Consider the following 16,280-nt stretch of genomic DNA (forward strand, 5'->3'; position numbering starts at 1 on the left):
GAGAGCTCTTTGTTGAGACAGTGAGGAGCATCAGAGAGCACTACATCAGTCGCTCTATCAAGAAATTGAGGAAGAGAGTTGATAAGACTAAACTCCTGCAGAGACCACCAGAGTTCACTTTGCCTCTCTACAATCGCAGTGCCTACATTGGTGAAGATGTCCGCTTCGGTGTCACTATCACTGTGCATCCCGAGCCTCACGTAGCATGGCTTAAGAACGGGGAGAGAATCAAGCCAGGTGACGATGACAGCAAGTACACATTCACCAGTGATAAGGGTCTGTACCAGTTGATGATCCACAATGTGGATATGAATGACGATGCCGAATACACTGTCATGGCCCATAACAAGTTTGGAGAAGACAGCTGCAAGGCCCGTCTGACGGTGGCACCTCATCCTGTCGTGGAGGACAGTATGAGGCCCATGTTCAAACGTCTGCTGGCTAATGTTGACTGCATTGAGGGGCATAGTGTCCGTTTCGAACTCAGAGTCTCTGGAATCCCAACTCCTACTCTGAAATGGGAGAAGGACGGTAAACCACTACAGTTTGGTCCCAAGGTTGTTGTCATAGAGGAGGATGTTGACTACCACGTCCTGCACATCAGAGAGACTCTGCTTGAGGACTCTGGTGTCTACAAGGTTACTGGCAACCAACTGTGCTGGCTCTGCAAGCTGCCAGGCTACACTGAAGGTTGAACGCCTTACCTACACCAGGAGAGAGTATAAGAGCGAGGAGGAGAAATACAGACACATACAGAAACAAATTGAAAAGACAAACAAGATGGCTCAGCGAATTGTTGCCACAGAGGAGCTTGTACCCTTCAACCCAACAGCCCCAGGAGGCCCTCAAATTTGCTGCAGAGATATACAAGCCTGCAGTGAGTACCAAGAATGTTGAGGGTGAGTTTGACATCACAGTGGAGAAGTCTGAGACCAAGAAGCTGGAGGAGGAGAGGAGGATTTTCATGCCATATGAGATCCCTGAGCCTTTAGTTCACGATCCCAGAGATCTAGATGAAGACAAAGCCATCAAACAGTTTGTACCTCTCTCAGACATGAAGTGGTACAGAAAGCTGAGAGACCAGTATGAGGTTCCAGAGAGGATGGAGAGGATTGTGCAAAGGAGGCAGAGACGTATCCGTCTGTCCAGGTGGGAACAGTTCTACGTCATGCCTCTACCCCGAATCACTGACCAGTACAGGCCAAGATGGCGTATTCCAAAACTCAGTCTGGATGATCTGGAGACTGTCAGGCCTGCACGCCGTTCACCCTCTCCCGAATCTGAGGTGTCCTTCAGATCTAGGAGGAGATCTCTGGGAGACCTTAGTGATGAGGAGCTGCTGATGCCTGTGGATGACTACCTTTCCATGAGGAGAACAGAGGAGGAGAAAATGATGCTGGAGGATGAACTGGAGCTCGGCTTTTCTGCATCTCCTGCTGGCAGCCCCGTCCGCATGGAGCGGCGTGCCGTGGGAACGTGAAGAGAGGAGGCAGGAGGTCAGACACGAAGCTGTCGAGGTTGCTGAGACAAAGAAAAAACGTACTGTTTTCTTCTCAGTTCATGAGGAGGAGAAGGTCGTTGTCTCCCACATAACATTGAGCTGATGCGCCCAGTTTCAGAGGCTCATCAGGCCACCACGTACCAGGCCTCCTGTGGAAGCAGAGGGAGAGGTCGTGGAGAGAAGGTCCCCCACCCCAGAGAGGACCCGTCCCCGCTCTCCCAGCCCTATAAGATCAGTTGAAAGGTCATCCCGTTCCTCCTCCAGGTTTGAGCGGTCTGCCCGCTTTGACATCATGTCCCGTTATGAGGCCAGAAAGGCTGCTCTGAAGTCTGAGAGGAAATATCAGGTGGTTAGCCAGACACCTTTCAGCTCGACCATGCTCCCCGTGTGACCGTCAGGATGCGCTCTCATCGCATACCAATCGGCCAAGACACCAAATTCACCCCTAAATATCCAAGCCAAGCCAGAGGCCGAGATCAAGTGGTTCCATAATGGAACTGAAATCTCTGAGAGCAGCGAGAAATACATTTTCATCAACATGAGTGGTGTCTTGTCTATCACTATCCTGGACTGCCAAGAAGAGGACAGTGGCACATACCGCTGTGTATGCTCTAATTCCAAGGGAGAAGCATCAGACTATGCCACCCTGGATGTGTCAGGTGGTGGCTACACCACCTTCTCCTCTCGCCGCAGGGATGAAGAGGCTCCCAGAGCATATGTCCCTGAAGTAACTCGCATTGACCACTATCACACCACTCACTTCAAAGCTGGCTATGCCTCCGAGACCCACTTTGAGGTGGAGGAGAGCAAGTCTAAGCTAACCGAGACCCATGAGACTGTCACACGAGAAAGATATGCTGCCTCCTCTGAGAGATATTCCTCTGCTGAGAGGTATGACTCATCTATCAAGTACGCCTCTGCTGAATACCTGTCATCCGACTCCTCTTTCTCATCAGAAAAATTCTCTTTAACTGGGAAGCACACCACATCCGAGGCCAAACTTAAGTCATCCTCTGCTGCTGTTGCTGAGGAAGTTTCTGTCCAAAAGGTGAAGCCTTCTCTTCCAGCCAGAATCCTCACCAAGCCCCAGTCTGTGACCATTGCAGAGGGAGAGACAGCCAGATTCTCCTGTGATATTGATGGGGATCCTGCCCCAACAGTAACATGGATGTATGAGAACAGAACTATTGTCTCATCTTTCCGTATCCAGGTTTCCACAACTCAGTACAAGTCCAGCCTGGAGATCTCCTCTGTGAAGGCCTCAGATGAGGGCAGCTACACAGTCGTGGTAGAGAACTCAGCGGGCAGACAGGAGGCTCACTTCACTTTAACTATCCGCAGACCAGCTCCAAAAGAAGAGGTTAAAGCCGTGAAATCCCCAGAGCCATCTGTAAAGTCACCCACTCCAAGTGTAAAGTCACCAGAGCCTTCAGTCACATCACCTGTTCCCTCCATAACTTCCCCTGTCCCCAGTGTTAAGTCCCCTGAACCAAGTGTAACATCTCCTGCACCGAGTGTGAAGTCACCCACACCAAGTGTTAAGTCTCCTGAACCAGAGGGAATTAAATCTCCTAGGAGTGTCAAGTCTCCCGAGCCATCTGCACCCTCTCCAGCACCCAGCTTAAAATCACCAGCTCCAGGTGTCAAATCTCCTGAACCTGAGGGAGTTAAGTCTCCACGGGGTATAAAGTCTCCAGAACCCAGACTCAAATCACCACCACCAACTAAGTCACCTGAACCTGAGGAGGTAAAATCTCCTCGGGGTATCAAATCCCCAGAACCTGCAGGACTCAAAACACCAAAAGGTGTAAAGTCCCCAGAACCTGCTGGAATCAAAACGCCAAAAGGCATCAAGTCCCCAGAACCTTCAGGTATCAAATCGCCCAGGGCCTTGAAGTCCCCTGAGCCTGAGGGAATCAAATCACCTCCCAGGATGAAGTCTCCTCCTCCAAGCCTGTCCCCAAAGAGGGTTGTGTCTCCACCCACTGTCAAATCCCCAGTCCCGAAACCTCCCAAGGTCCTGAGTCAACTAACAGCTGAGGCCTGCGAGGGCTCAGTGAGGATGTCCTGTGTCTGCGAGAGCAGCGTCAGGGAGGTTGTGTGGTACATCAACGGGAGGAGACTGTCGAAGAGCAGCCGCTTTGAGATGCACTACTCTGAGGGCTCCTGCAGCCTTCTAATCCATGATCTGGCAGACAGCGATCAGGGAGAATACACCTGTGAGATGACATCAGAGGGAGGAGTATCCAAATCCTCCTTCTCCTTCACCGGACAGGTGTTCCAGTCCATACGCATGAAGATCACAGCCTACCGTGAGCAGCAACTGGCACTTAAAGGTGAGCACCTACTTCCTCTAGTTTCCAAGTATATGTAGTCCAATTTCATGAGTTTCAATTTGGGGCAGTTATTAAGATTGAAATATTTATGCTTTCTACCTTTATCCTCAACAGGATCAATGAAGATGAGTCACAAGGAGTCCTCATCATCCATGATGATGAAGAAAGAAGTCCATGCAATGGAGGAGTCATCCTCCTTTTCTTCCTCCGCCCAGCAGGCAATGATGTCATCCATGATGGAGTCCAGCTCCTTCAGCAGCATGGCAGCTGAGATGAAGTTTGAGACCATGTCCATGTCCAGCATGTCCTCAATGACATCTGAGACATATGCAATGAGCTCCAGCAGCCTCACCGAGATGGCCTCCCACATGGAGGGATCCTCATTCAGAGCAATCAGTAAGATGCTATCTTAAATAAAATCTTTTACTCAACAGGTCTTTGGAATTTGTGTCCTTGTAAAGGTAGTGCTGTATTAGCTTCCTCACTTCCACACTAATGTGCAATGTGGTTTCCAGGTTGTGCTCCCAGGATCGAGGCTCTGCCGGAGGACATCAGCATTGAGACTGGCAAAGTCCTGACAGTTGCCTGTGCCTTCTCCGGCGATGCCAAACACATCGAGTGGTCTCGCGGTGGCAAAACCATCGAGGTAACAGCTGGTGGACGCTTCCACATAGAGACCACAGAGGACCTGACCACCCTCATCATCACCGGAGTTAAGGCGGAAGATGCTGGAACCTACACCCTCAAACTGTCCAACGAGCTTGGATCTGACACAGCGACTGTTCACATTAGTATTCGATCATAGGCAATAGTGTAAAAAAAAAAAAAATCTAATCTTCCCCTTTTCCCTACTTCCATGCCTTTTTATTTATTAATTGAGCGAAATAATCTACTTTATAAAGATCTGGATTTCTGTTCTTGTAAATATGAACTATTTTTGTACCAATCTTGACATTAATTTATGCCAAACTAGACTCAAGTCTAAAGTTGTTATAAAATGTGCCATATTGGATAACTATGACTTAGGATTTTTGATCCATTTTTCTGTGACATGTACATAATGTATATAGCCGAATTTAACGGTTATGGGAAATGTATGCATTGTTATTTATGACAATAATATTAACTGAAACAAAATGAAACTAAATGTGGTTTAACAGGAGAAAGTTTCACCCAGGAACGAATACCCTGTTAAACTGAGAAACTAAACTCTGTGCCTCAACGATAAGTTGAAGTCTTAAGATTGCCTCAACAGGTAGAGAGGCTCCCTGTTGATGTTAACTCAATCAGAGACAAAACTATGAATGCACTGCTGGAGCGTGAGAGCAGTGCTGTTGCATTGTACCAAGAGTGTGAGATCCTGAGTGCTGTTTGCATTTACCCTCATGTAAGCAGGACGACTGGACCTCGTGCTCTGACTGATTATGTCATACCGCCATTTTGATGACATGCTCACAGTGCGAGCGGCCCTGCACTCCCTGAGCACAAATGTTTCTTTTTTGTTTTGTGCTCTGCTTCTGGCAAACGACTACTCGCTCGGGCTCCACATTCGTACCATCAACCTGGCCAATCACATTAAATAAAGAGTCCATCCTGTGCTTGTTTGCAGAGGCAGAGCTGTCTCTTGGAGGTCTGCAGTGTGTTTGTGTGTTAGTTTTTAGAAGTTCACCTGTCAGTCAAGCTGGGCACCGCCAAGCAGATGTACCGCAGCCGAAACCAACCGTTGCTGCGCTCACTGAGAACAAGATGAGGCGTGGTCTTGCGTGTTGCCCCGCACTTTGGTTTGATTGAAGTTAGAGTTGTAGCATTGACTATTTTTCGCAGCCTCCTTGAGTTTTTCTCCAATTATTGATTTAATAAAGCATGATTCTCAGCACTACAAGATGTCTCAGCTGTGGTTACTTGTGTCCATTTTCTGTGTTTCTCTTGTAATTGCAACATGTCAAGAAGTTGAAGACGATTTAACAAATGTATCTCTACATTGACTATCACAGAAAATATATATTAAATATATATAACCTTCACAGAGGCTGCCAGGGCAACTGGTCCTATTCCTAAAATTTTAGCCAGAGATGGTTCAGGTCTCTGGCTAAAACTGAACCTCCTGTGACTAAAATAGCACCTTCAAACACTTAAAGTTAATGTCCTCTGGCTAAAACCAAACCTTGTCCCGTTAGAACTGAACCTTGACAAACTAAAACTAAACTTCCTAAACCCGATCCTCCTCTGGCTAAGGTCGAACTTCATCTGGTTAGAACTGAACTCCCATTGTAAAACTGAACTTTTCTCCATCAGATGTAATTAGAATAAACTTCCAACAGCAGGGTTTACTCTACTTATAATCACATTGATGGAAGCAGTTATTTTAGCCTCAGGTGATTCAGTTTTAGCCTAAGGTCATTTTGAACGCTGTGTCACTATCTGTGTTCATTAGTGCTGAGTAATATTTCAGTATTATTGAAGTGGGTCATTCATATCTATGAAAATGGACTACACCTCTATACATGTAATGAAAATAAATCCAATCCTGTTTTGTTAATCAGACCATCTTAGCAGCATTTTTGCATAGAGAGTATTCCAACCATTGGAGGGAGGACCATCTTTGTTGTCCACAGCTGGTCCGTGGCATGCAATGTTCTGCTGCACCCCCTGGTGGCTTGACGGTGAAGTGCAGCCATGAATTAATTCAGGAGAGAAGATTTTTAGCCTACAAGGACAAAACATGCACAAACAAATGCAAAAACATACACGATGCAAACAAAAAGGATGAAGAATTACTTTCAAATACTTTCCTGGCCATCAAGGTTGTACATCAATATAACGTGACAGATCAATGTCTAACACATAAGAAGACTAAAATTAATCATCTTATGATAAAAATTAGAAATGAACCAGCAAGTTGTGAAATAAAAGAAATGGCTCACACTCAAGTCTTTACTTTAAAATGATAGTTTTATTCCATTATAGACATTTTAATTTCATTGATTTCACAGTTACATGTTCTCTTCAATAACACTTTAATTTCATCCCAAGGTTTGTTTCATAATACACATTTATGTACATGATATACTCTACTAATAAGCAATGTGATCATTTTAAACTAGCACTAGCCAATTTACTGATTTTATTGTTGCAGTTTGTTGACCTTTGCTGAAGCCAATGTTATCACAGCCAACATGATAAACCATGACTACTCTGGAGTACTGTGCTGCAGTAGCACCTCTTGAATTTTACGGAGTGCCCCCTTGTTCTTCGGACACATCGGGAATCCTTGCGCAGTCTCGATGAGAACATGGATATCCAAGACAACATGTGGAAAGGTTTCAGACCAGTTTTTCCCAGAGGGTAATAAGTCGACTTCCCAGGAGTGATACATCAGCACCAGAATGACTGGATTATCACCTGTTGGAGAGGAAGGAGAGGAAGATGAGATGGAGCTCAGTGTTGGAGAAACAGAGGAGGACGTCGTTCTCATTAGTTCACAACATCCTTCTTTAAAAATACAAACGTCAGCAGGTTTTTCAGGCTGTTTAGTCATCTGAAAGTGTGAATTATTATGTACTGTAATGTTTATATAACTCACAAATGAAAGAAAGAAAATGTAAAGGGAGAGAAGAGGTCTTTGTCTTACCTGTCACCCATTCCATGGCTACCCCCACAGTTATCTCAACATAAGGGGTGACTGGACAGAAAACAACATACACGTCGAGTTCCTCCTTCCAGTCTGTCCTCTTCACCTGAAGCTGACGGGTGTTCACTTGCTCCATCAGGGCTTCAGCAGCACCAGAGATTTCCCCCAAACAGACTGTGCAGACCTTAACTGTGCAACAAATACAGAGGAGGGAAAAAGCTGAACGAGCAGAGGAACAGAGTCACTGAGAGCTGCAGATTCACATCAGCTGAGACTCACTCACCTACAGAGCGGGACGTCTTTCCTGATGAGAGACAGAACAGCATTCAGAAAACTACATATACTTAGAAAAGGCTATAAACACCTGAGGACGACTGTTTCTTCAGTGTTCAACAAACCTGTGATGAGATTTGTCAAAACGCTGTAGAATTCCTTTATGTTTTTGTCATCCGAGTGGGAATACATAAGCAAGGTTTCAGCAGCTGCAGAGAAAGAATATAACAAAATGCAATCCAGATAATAAGCCACCCAGGTCTTAGTCACTCAGAAACATTTCAGAGTTCTGACATTGTCACTTAAGAGAAGCATTAAGCCTTTAAATTACAAATAACCATGAACCAGTTTAAGCAGAACTTACCAGCACGGAGGTCGGTTTGAACTTTACGAGGCTCAACTCTCTGCAGGACTTTGTCCAGTTCTGACCTCTGAGACATAAAACATGAAGAATGCAGTCACACAGAGACCAACAGCATTTTATCTGTACAGCATTACCTTCCTGTTATTTACTCTGTGACTGAGTTCAGCAGGTTAATGTGCAGAGGAGGAAACTACTGTTTTCACCTTGTGTGTGTGTAAAAGTGATCTATCTATTTATCTATCTATCTATCTATCTTTCGAACTATCGATCGTCTGTGGACTGATTCAGAGTGTCAGGACTGTGCGAGACACAGGGACGAAACGTTACAGGTGTGTAGTTGAGATCAAAATGACCACGTGTTGTATTTGCATGTGTTTTTCTTGAACTGCAGTTGAGCTCAGTCCTTTTGTTTCACTGAACCACTGTGAATTGTGACCCTCAGTCTATGAGCACAGGTGCTTTACAGCAGCTTATATAACTGACCTGAGCTGTGACTGACTCAGCTGAGGTCGACGGCTGTCCAAAGGAAGTGTAGCCTCCTGGGGAAGGAACAGAAATATCAATTTACATAATTCTACCAACTGATATATTAATAATTTTCTGATAAAAAATAAATTCCACTGACGCTGGTGGTCATCTTTACTTAGTGCCACTGACCTGTAAATGACGCCATGATTGAATCTGAAGACAGAGAAGCAACACAGACAGAAACATAAGAAGCAGCAGAGTTTCTAACTCAAACACAATCTGACTGACACACACATGAAAACAGATCAAACACACATGGTCACAGCTGTGTTCAGACCCTCTGTCTACTTGTAAAGTCTGCTGCTGACGTCCAGTGCTGCGTTAAACAGTTCAATAAGCTCCGAGTCTGCAGAGGAAAGTCTGTTTGTACAGCTCCTCTCAACAGGCTCAGTCAAAGAGCTTTACACAGCATATTACAGGGTAAAGACCACATATAGAAACACAAGGCAAACAGAAGGATTTAATGAATAAGGTTAAACAGGTAAACAGGACCTATTTTATATATATATTTTTTTTTTTTTTTTTTTTTTTTTTTTTTTTTCACAAATGGTATTGACAGAACAATAATGGTTTTTAAACAAAGTCAACTCAGATTTTTGAACTGTCTTGTTCTGCTGTGAGACATCAGACTGCAGTGAAGTCAGTGATCAGCTGTAGTCAGACTTTGAGGATCTCCGTCCATAAACCCTCATTAATACTCTGCACATGTGGATCAGTTTTCAGTGTCGTAGCTCCTGTTATCCTCACACAGAGAAAACTTTCTGATTTCACCGTGAGAATGATGATGCTCCGTGTTGTGTTGTTCTGTGATCCTTCGTCTCATTTACTCAGTTTCCTCTTTAACTTTACAGCGTCTGCTTCAACCGAGCAAGGATCCTCGCTCCCGAGACACAACGTGAGCGCGCACACAGCCGCCACGTCACTCAGAGGAAAACAAACCTTTCCGGACTTTGGAAAAGTTTTACAAAGATTCAAACTCCATGAGCTAAAACTATACAACACTAACAGTAACAGCTGACCGTGTTTTAGCTGGAGGCGTCTCCTTTATAACTGTGGTAATAACTGATGAGTGTGACACAGTGAGCTGAGGATGGTACGCTTCATACCTTTACTGCTGAGGAGGAGGAGGAGGAGGAGGAGATGAACCTCCTGCTCTGCTGCTGGAACAGGTCGTGGTCTTTTAGAAAACTGCTGTTTAAGATTCACTTTCACTTTAACGGACCACGTGGTTTATGATCAGAGGTTTATTGGTCCTCCAGTGTCAGCTGCTCCTCACCTCTCCACTCCCACATAGTTTGCTTATTGTGTAACTGACACAGGAGTTTTATAAGAGTGTGTCCACAGCAGAGCTGCTAACAAACAGAGGGAGAGTTCAAATAATCACAGACTGACTCTTGTATCTTCATTTAACTCAACAGCGTTTAATCCACAAACTGTTGAATATACATGACCTCGGGGCGGGGGGGGGCAGCTCGCCTCCCTACACAGGCTTATCCATCACAACACAAACCTTATCGCTGTCTTATCTGGATGTATTAAAGGATCAGCTGGCCAATCGGCGTTTTTTGTTCTGCCGTTGTTGGCTCGCGTGTGTTGCCATTGGCTGCGTCGTGTGTCGTCATCGATCCTCTGGGAGCAGAGAGGCGGAGAAACGAAGCCGGAAATCAGTTTAAAAGCAGCGTTTGGACCGTTACCTCTGTTTGTCAGTGCTGTGAGAAAACTGAATCCCAGAGGAAGCCTGGATGTTAAAACAGACACTGGAGCTGCTTTTTATCAAATAAGAGTGAGACTGGACGCTGAACACACCTGCGGGGTGAAGGTAAGGCTAAGGAGCGAACTAGCTAGCGTTAGCATTAGCCTTCTGTTTTAAAGACGTATTTTGACTTGAATTCCTCTTTGGGTGGTTTTTATCTCGTGGGTCAGAGCGTGTTTGTGTCCGTGACATGAGCTGTGGTCTCCCAGCGTGGACGGAGAAAACAACAGCTCCTGATAGTCCGTTTAAATCCCTGTCGTATTTGTTTACAGACACTTTACCGACATTGTGAATCACTTTGTAACTTTGTGTTTCATCCTGGTCATTTTAATTCAGTTTATACGCTCTGTCGTGTTGTTGTCATCTGTTGTGTTTATTTGTGGTCATTTTGTTTCGTATTGCGTCTGTACCTGGCTGCTTTACACCTGGACGTCAGCGTTAACATTACCTGTGAGCGTTAGCATTAGCCTTCTCTGTAAGTGATGCATTTGCGGCCTTTCCCTTTTTGTCGTCGTTTTTATTTGCGTGGGTTAAAGTGTGTTTGTTTCTGTGACTGTAGCGGTCCTGACATGAGTTGCTATGGTAACTGTCTGTTTGTCTGATTGTCATGTTGTTGTGATCATTTTGTGTCTGTTGTGTCTTTACTCGGTTGTTTTCCATCTGTTCCGCTGCTTCTTTGTCTCTTTGTGGTCGTTGTTACTGCGTCTCTGTAGTTCTGTCTCCTGATCATTTGACATTTCTCTGAGGTTATTTTTGGTTTCATTGTGGCAGTTCAGTTTCTCGTTGTGATTGTTCTGAGTCTCTGTTTTTTGTCTGTTGTTTTTGTTTGTAGATTTGTGGCGGTAATCTGTCTGTAGCTATCTGTTGACCCACAGTTGTGCATATTAGTGAGGAGGAATTAGTTTGTGGTGAGTTAATACTTGACTGAACTCAGTTATCTGTTAAAGTCAAGCTTGAAAATTAAACTTTAACTCTGAGCTCCTCCACAAGTTTGAGTCTCAAACATTTTAGTTCCTTTGTTGTTGGTTCTTCAGGACGTGAAGCTTTTTCTTGTCACGTGACAGGAAACAGCTCATTTTCTCAAACACTCCTCTAATGTTTGGAGAATGTTCTGGTTCAGCTGTAATGATTAATATCTGTTGGGGGTGTGAAGATACACTCAGATCATGAGACGAGATTTGAATTCTGTTTTAAAGAAAACTTTGTTGATGTAACTGGAAAGATTCTTTTATTCGACTGAAAGTCACCAAATGCAAAACAACGCAGGTGAATTTTGAAATGTCTCGTGTGTGTGTCAGTTTTAACTGTTGGTCAGAGGGTGATTTTAGAAATATCTTTACAGTATATAATGACCGGTTCTACACTTTTACACTTAAGCTGCTGTTAAAACCTTTGTAAGTTTGGTTGTTATTCATTCAATGAAAACAACACAAAACGAAAACATGTTAAATATGTGTTAATAAGAAATAATGATTGTGTATGAGACCGTCTGTAGTGGAAGAAATACTCAGACTTTACTGAAGTATAATAAACAGTACAAGTTAAAATCCTGTATTCACTTACTGTATATACTGTATTCACTGTATTTACTTAAATGATAGTGTTTATTGTACAGTTCACAGTAACATACATGATTGCTTCAATGATTAGTTGATTGACACACAAATAATCATTTGACTTTTTTCCAAATATTTGTTGTTGTTGGTTGTTCAGGAGGTGATGACAGTCAACTGTTGATTTTCTGAAACAGCCTCTAATGTTTGTTAAATGTTGTGGATCAGCTGTAATGTTGAAGATTTCTCTGTGTTTTCATGGTTAAACTGTTGATGAGGAATAGGTAGCAGTGTATTGATCATTTTCCTTTGTATGTTTCTCTTTGGTTTCCTCCAGGTGTCACCACTTCATCCACGATCACAGAGACATGGTCCATGATCGGAGAGACGTTGTTGAGGATGAGGGAGACATCGTCCACGATCAGAGACATTGTCCGTGATCTCAGAGACCTTGTCAAAGATGAGAGAGACGTTGTCCTTGATCAGAGACATTGTCCCATGCTTCGTAGAGACCTTGCGATAGAATCGGCGGAGACGGGGGTCACCGATTTGACGGCACTGCCCGCGATCATGGAGACATTGTCGATGGTCACAGAGACAGCGTCTATGATCTCAGAGACATCGTCCACGATCACAAAGGCACTGTCCATGATCAGAGACTTTGTCCATAATCTCAGAGACATTGTCCGCGATCACAGAGACGTAGTCCACGATCACAGAGAGTGTTTGAACAATGAAGAAGTTCTTTGAGACCAGGACAGAGGCCTCCAGGTAATTCACAAACAGCTTTACATCAACTGTCCAACACAGATCACTGACATTGTGTTCAGTATATCAGAAAAGTGTAATAATAGAAGTAATCTGCAATATAAAAATAATGTATAATTAAACTGTATTAATAGATGTAATGTAAAAGTAACGTACATGATTGCTTCAATGATTAGTTGATTGACACACAAATAATCATTTGACTTTTTTCCAAATATTTGTTGTTGTTGGTTGTTCAGGAAGTGATGACAGTCAACTGTTGATTTTCTGAAACAGCCTCTAATGTTTGTTAAATGTTGTGGATCAGCTGTAATGTTGAAGATTTCTCTGTGTTTTCATGGTTAAACTGTTGATGAGGAATAGGTAGCAGTGTATTGATCATTTTCCTTTGTATGTTTCTCTTTGGTTTCCTCCAGGTGTCACCACTTCGTCCTCGATCACAGAGACATGGTCCACGATCACAGAGACATGGTCCATGATCGGAGAGACGTTGTTGAGGATGAGGGAGACATCGTCCACGATCAGAGACATTGTCCGTGATCGCAGAGACCTTGTCAAAGATGAGAGAGACGTTGTCCTTGATCAGAGACATTGTCCCATGCTTCGTAGAGACCTTGCGATAGAATCGGCGGAGACGGGGGTCACCGATTTGACGGCACTGCCCGCGATCATGGAGACATTGTCGATGGTCACAGAGACAGCGTCTATGATCTCAGAGACATCGTCCACGATCACAAAGACACTGTCCATGATCAGAGACTTTGTCCATAATCTCAGAGACATTGTCCGCGATCACAGAGACGTAGTCCACGATCACAGAGAGTGTTTGAACAATGAAGAAGTTCTTTGAGACCAGAACTGAGGCCTCCAGGTAATTCACAAACAGCTTTACATCAACTGTCCAACACAGATCACTGTTTAGTAAGGCATCAAAAATGTTCAAAAAATGACATAGTATAGTAAGGCGTCAGAAACCATCATAAGATGTCATAGTATAGTAAGGTGTCAAAAATGGTCAGAAAATGTTAAATGTTGTGGTTCAGCTGTAATGTTGAAGATTTCTCTGTGTTTTTATGGTTAAACTGTTGATGAGGAATAGGTAGCAGTGTATTGATCATTTTCCTTTGTATGTTTCTCTTTGGTTTCCTCCAGGTGTCACCACTTCGTCCACCACATCGTCCACGATCACAGAGACATGGTCCACGATCGCAGAGACATGGTCCATGATCGGAGAGACGTTGTTGAGGATGAGGGAGACATTGTCCACGATCAGAGACATTGTCCGTGATCGCAGAGACCTTGTCAAAGACGAGAGAGGCGTTGTCCTTGATCAGAGACATTGTCCCATGCTTCGTAGAGACCTTGCGATAGAATCGGCGGAGACGGGGGTCACCGATTTGACGGCACTGCCCGCGATCATGGAGACATTGTCGATGGTCACAGAGACAGCGTCTATGATCTCAGAGACATCGTCCACGATCACAAAGACACTGTCCGCGATCACAGAGACTTTGTCCATAATCTCGGAGACATTGTCCGCGATCACAGAGACGTAGTCCATGATCACAGAGGGTCTTTGAACAATGAAGAAGTTCTTTGAGACCAGGACAGAAGTCTCCAGGTAATTCACAAACTGGTTTACATCAACTGTCCAACACAGAGACTGACATTATTTTTGTTCAATGTTCAGTAAATCAGAAAAGTGCAATAATAGAAGTAATCTGCAATGTAAAAATAACGTATAAGTAATCCGTATTAATACAAGCAATGTTAAAGTAATTAGCAATATAATAATAATAATAATAATAATATTAGTAATCCAAAATAGAAGTAAAAATATCAAATTATAGTAAGACGTCAAAAGCAGTCAACAAATGTCATGGTATAGTAAGGTGTCAAAAGTTGAAATGTGAAATAATGATTGTGTATGAGACCGTCTGTAGTGGAAGAAATACTCAGACTTTACTGAAGTATAATAAACAGCACAAGTTCAAATCCAGTATTCAAAGATTTACTTAAATGATAGTGTTTATTGTGCAGTTCACAGTAACATACATGATTGCTTCAATTATGAGTTGATTGACACACAAATAATTATTTGACTTTTTTCCAAATATTTGTTGTTGTTGGTTGTTCAGGAGGTGATGACAGTCAACTGTTGATTTTCTGAAACAGCCTCTAATGTTTGTTAAATGTTGTGTTTCAGCTGTAATGTTGAAGATTTCTCTGTGTTTTCATGGTTAAACTGTTGATGAGGAATAGGTAGCAGTGTATTGATCATTTTCCTTTGTATGTTTCTCTTTGGTTTCCTCCAGGTGTCACCACTTCATCCACAATCACAGAGACATCGTCCACTATCACAGACAGTCGTCATACAATGAAGTTCTTTGAGACCAGGACAGAAGTCTCCAGGTAATTCACAAACACTTTTAAACAACTATCCAACACAAAGCACTGACATTCAATTGTTTATGTTCAGCATTCAGTAAATTAGAAAAGGGTAATAATAGAAGTAATCTGAAATAAAAAAATAATGTTTTAGTAAACTATTAATAGAAGTAACATCAAAGTAATTAGCAATGTCAAACGTGAGATGTAATACTCACAGTAATCTGTTACTAGATGTAGATTGGAACTATAAAAGTTATCTGTAAGTTTAGAATTGATACGTATTATGAAAACTGTTATGTAGTAGTAAAAGTATTGTAATATTAAAGGTAAAAGCAAAACTAATCTGTGAAATGATAGCGATACAGTCAAAAAAAGTCATAGCATAGTATGGCATCAAAAACCATCAAAAAAAGTCAGTATAGTATGTCATCAAAAACAGTCATAGTATAATATGGCGTCAAAAAAAGTCATAGTATAGTATGGCATCAAAAACAGTCATAGTATAATATGGCGTCAAAAACAGTCATAGTATAGTATGGCGTCAAAAACAGTCATAGTATAGTATGGCATCAAAAATAGTCATAGTATAGTATGGCGTCAAAAAAAGTCATAGTATAGTATGTCATTAAAAACAGTCAAAAAAGTCATAGTATAGTATGTCATCAAAAAAAGTAAAAAAAAACGTCACAGTATAATATGGCATCAAAAACAGTCAAAAAAAGTCATAGTATAGTATGGCGTCAAAAATAGTCATAGTATAGTATGGCGTCAAAAAAAGTCATAGTATGCCATCAAAAACCCTCAAAAAAAGTCAGTATAGTATGGCGTCAAAAACAGTCATAGTATAGTATGGCGTCAAAAAAAGTCACAGTATATTATGTCATCAAAAAACAGTCAAAAAACGTCACAGTATAGTATGGCGTCAAAAAAAAGTCATAGTATAGTATGGCGTCAAAAAAAGTCACAGTATAGTATGGCGTCAAAAAAAAGTAACAGTATAGTATGGCATCAAAAAAAGTCAAAGTATAGTATGGCGTCAAAAACAGTCAAAAAAAGTCACAGTATAGTATGGCGTCAAAAACATCAAAAAAAGTCACAGTATAGTATGCATCAAAAACAGTCAAAAAAAGTCACAGTATAGTATGGCATCAAAACAGTCAAAAAAAGTCACCATCAAAAAAA

At 42.6% G+C, this 16,280-nt stretch overlaps 2 protein-coding genes and 1 long non-coding RNA gene across 4 annotated transcripts; 2 read left to right on the plus strand and 1 right to left on the minus strand.

The window, feature by feature from the left end:
* The first annotated feature begins 1,941 nt into the window (after positions 1-1,941).
* LOC108891090 (titin) lies at positions 1,942-5,719 on the plus strand. Its single transcript, XM_018688219.2, has 3 exons — positions 1,942-3,837; positions 3,952-4,233; positions 4,353-5,719. Exons 1-3 carry the CDS (start codon positions 2,040-2,042, stop codon positions 4,640-4,642), a joined length of 2,370 nt encoding a protein of 789 aa, XP_018543735.1. The 5' UTR covers positions 1,942-2,039; the 3' UTR covers positions 4,643-5,719.
* A 1,051-nt stretch (positions 5,720-6,770) lies between these two features.
* LOC108891089 (uncharacterized) lies at positions 6,771-9,845 on the minus strand. Its single transcript, XM_018688218.2, has 8 exons — positions 9,740-9,845; positions 8,763-8,786; positions 8,589-8,644; positions 8,106-8,172; positions 7,867-7,950; positions 7,752-7,772; positions 7,469-7,657; positions 6,771-7,239 (listed from the first exon to the last, which is right to left on the minus strand). Exons 2-8 carry the CDS (start codon positions 8,776-8,778, stop codon positions 7,028-7,030), a joined length of 645 nt encoding a protein of 214 aa, XP_018543734.1. The 5' UTR covers positions 8,779-8,786; positions 9,740-9,845; the 3' UTR covers positions 6,771-7,027.
* A 63-nt stretch (positions 9,846-9,908) lies between these two features.
* LOC127139617 (uncharacterized) lies at positions 9,909-15,299 on the plus strand. Of its 2 annotated transcripts, XR_007809869.1 has the most exons (5): positions 9,909-10,452; positions 12,277-12,710; positions 13,124-13,578; positions 13,860-14,328; positions 15,023-15,299. It is a non-coding gene; the product is annotated as an uncharacterized LOC127139617 (long non-coding RNA). The 2 variants fall into 2 exon arrangements; XR_007809870.1 differs by lacking the exon at positions 12,277-12,710 and having other exon boundaries at positions 15,023-15,295.
* The last annotated feature ends 981 nt before the right edge of the window (positions 15,300-16,280 follow it).

This window comes from Lates calcarifer, unplaced genomic scaffold, assembly GCF_001640805.2.
Source record: "Lates calcarifer isolate ASB-BC8 unplaced genomic scaffold, TLL_Latcal_v3 _unitig_1877_quiver_2654, whole genome shotgun sequence".
NCBI lineage: Eukaryota > Metazoa > Chordata > Actinopteri > Centropomidae > Lates > Lates calcarifer.

What these genes read in the sequence shown, in the direction of transcription:
- LOC108891089 (XM_018688218.2), bottom strand. An exon ending in CTGAGTCAGTCACAGCTCAG is followed by an intron (nt 8,173 to 8,588) that starts GTCAGTTATATA and finishes TTTATGTCTCAG; the next exon opens with AGGTCAGAACTGGACAAAGT. An exon ending in TTTGACAAATCTCATCACAG is followed by an intron (nt 7,773 to 7,866) that starts GTTTGTTGAACA and finishes GTCTCTCATCAG; the next exon opens with GAAAGACGTCCCGCTCTGTA.
- LOC108891090 (XM_018688219.2), top strand. Translation starts at nt 2,040, where the DNA reads ATGAGTGGTGTCTTGTCTATCACTATCCTGGACTGCCAAGAAGAGGAC. An exon ending in GCAGCAACTGGCACTTAAAG is followed by an intron (nt 3,838 to 3,951) that starts GTGAGCACCTAC and finishes TATCCTCAACAG; the next exon opens with GATCAATGAAGATGAGTCAC. An exon ending in ATCCTCATTCAGAGCAATCA is followed by an intron (nt 4,234 to 4,352) that starts GTAAGATGCTAT and finishes TGTGGTTTCCAG; the next exon opens with GTTGTGCTCCCAGGATCGAG.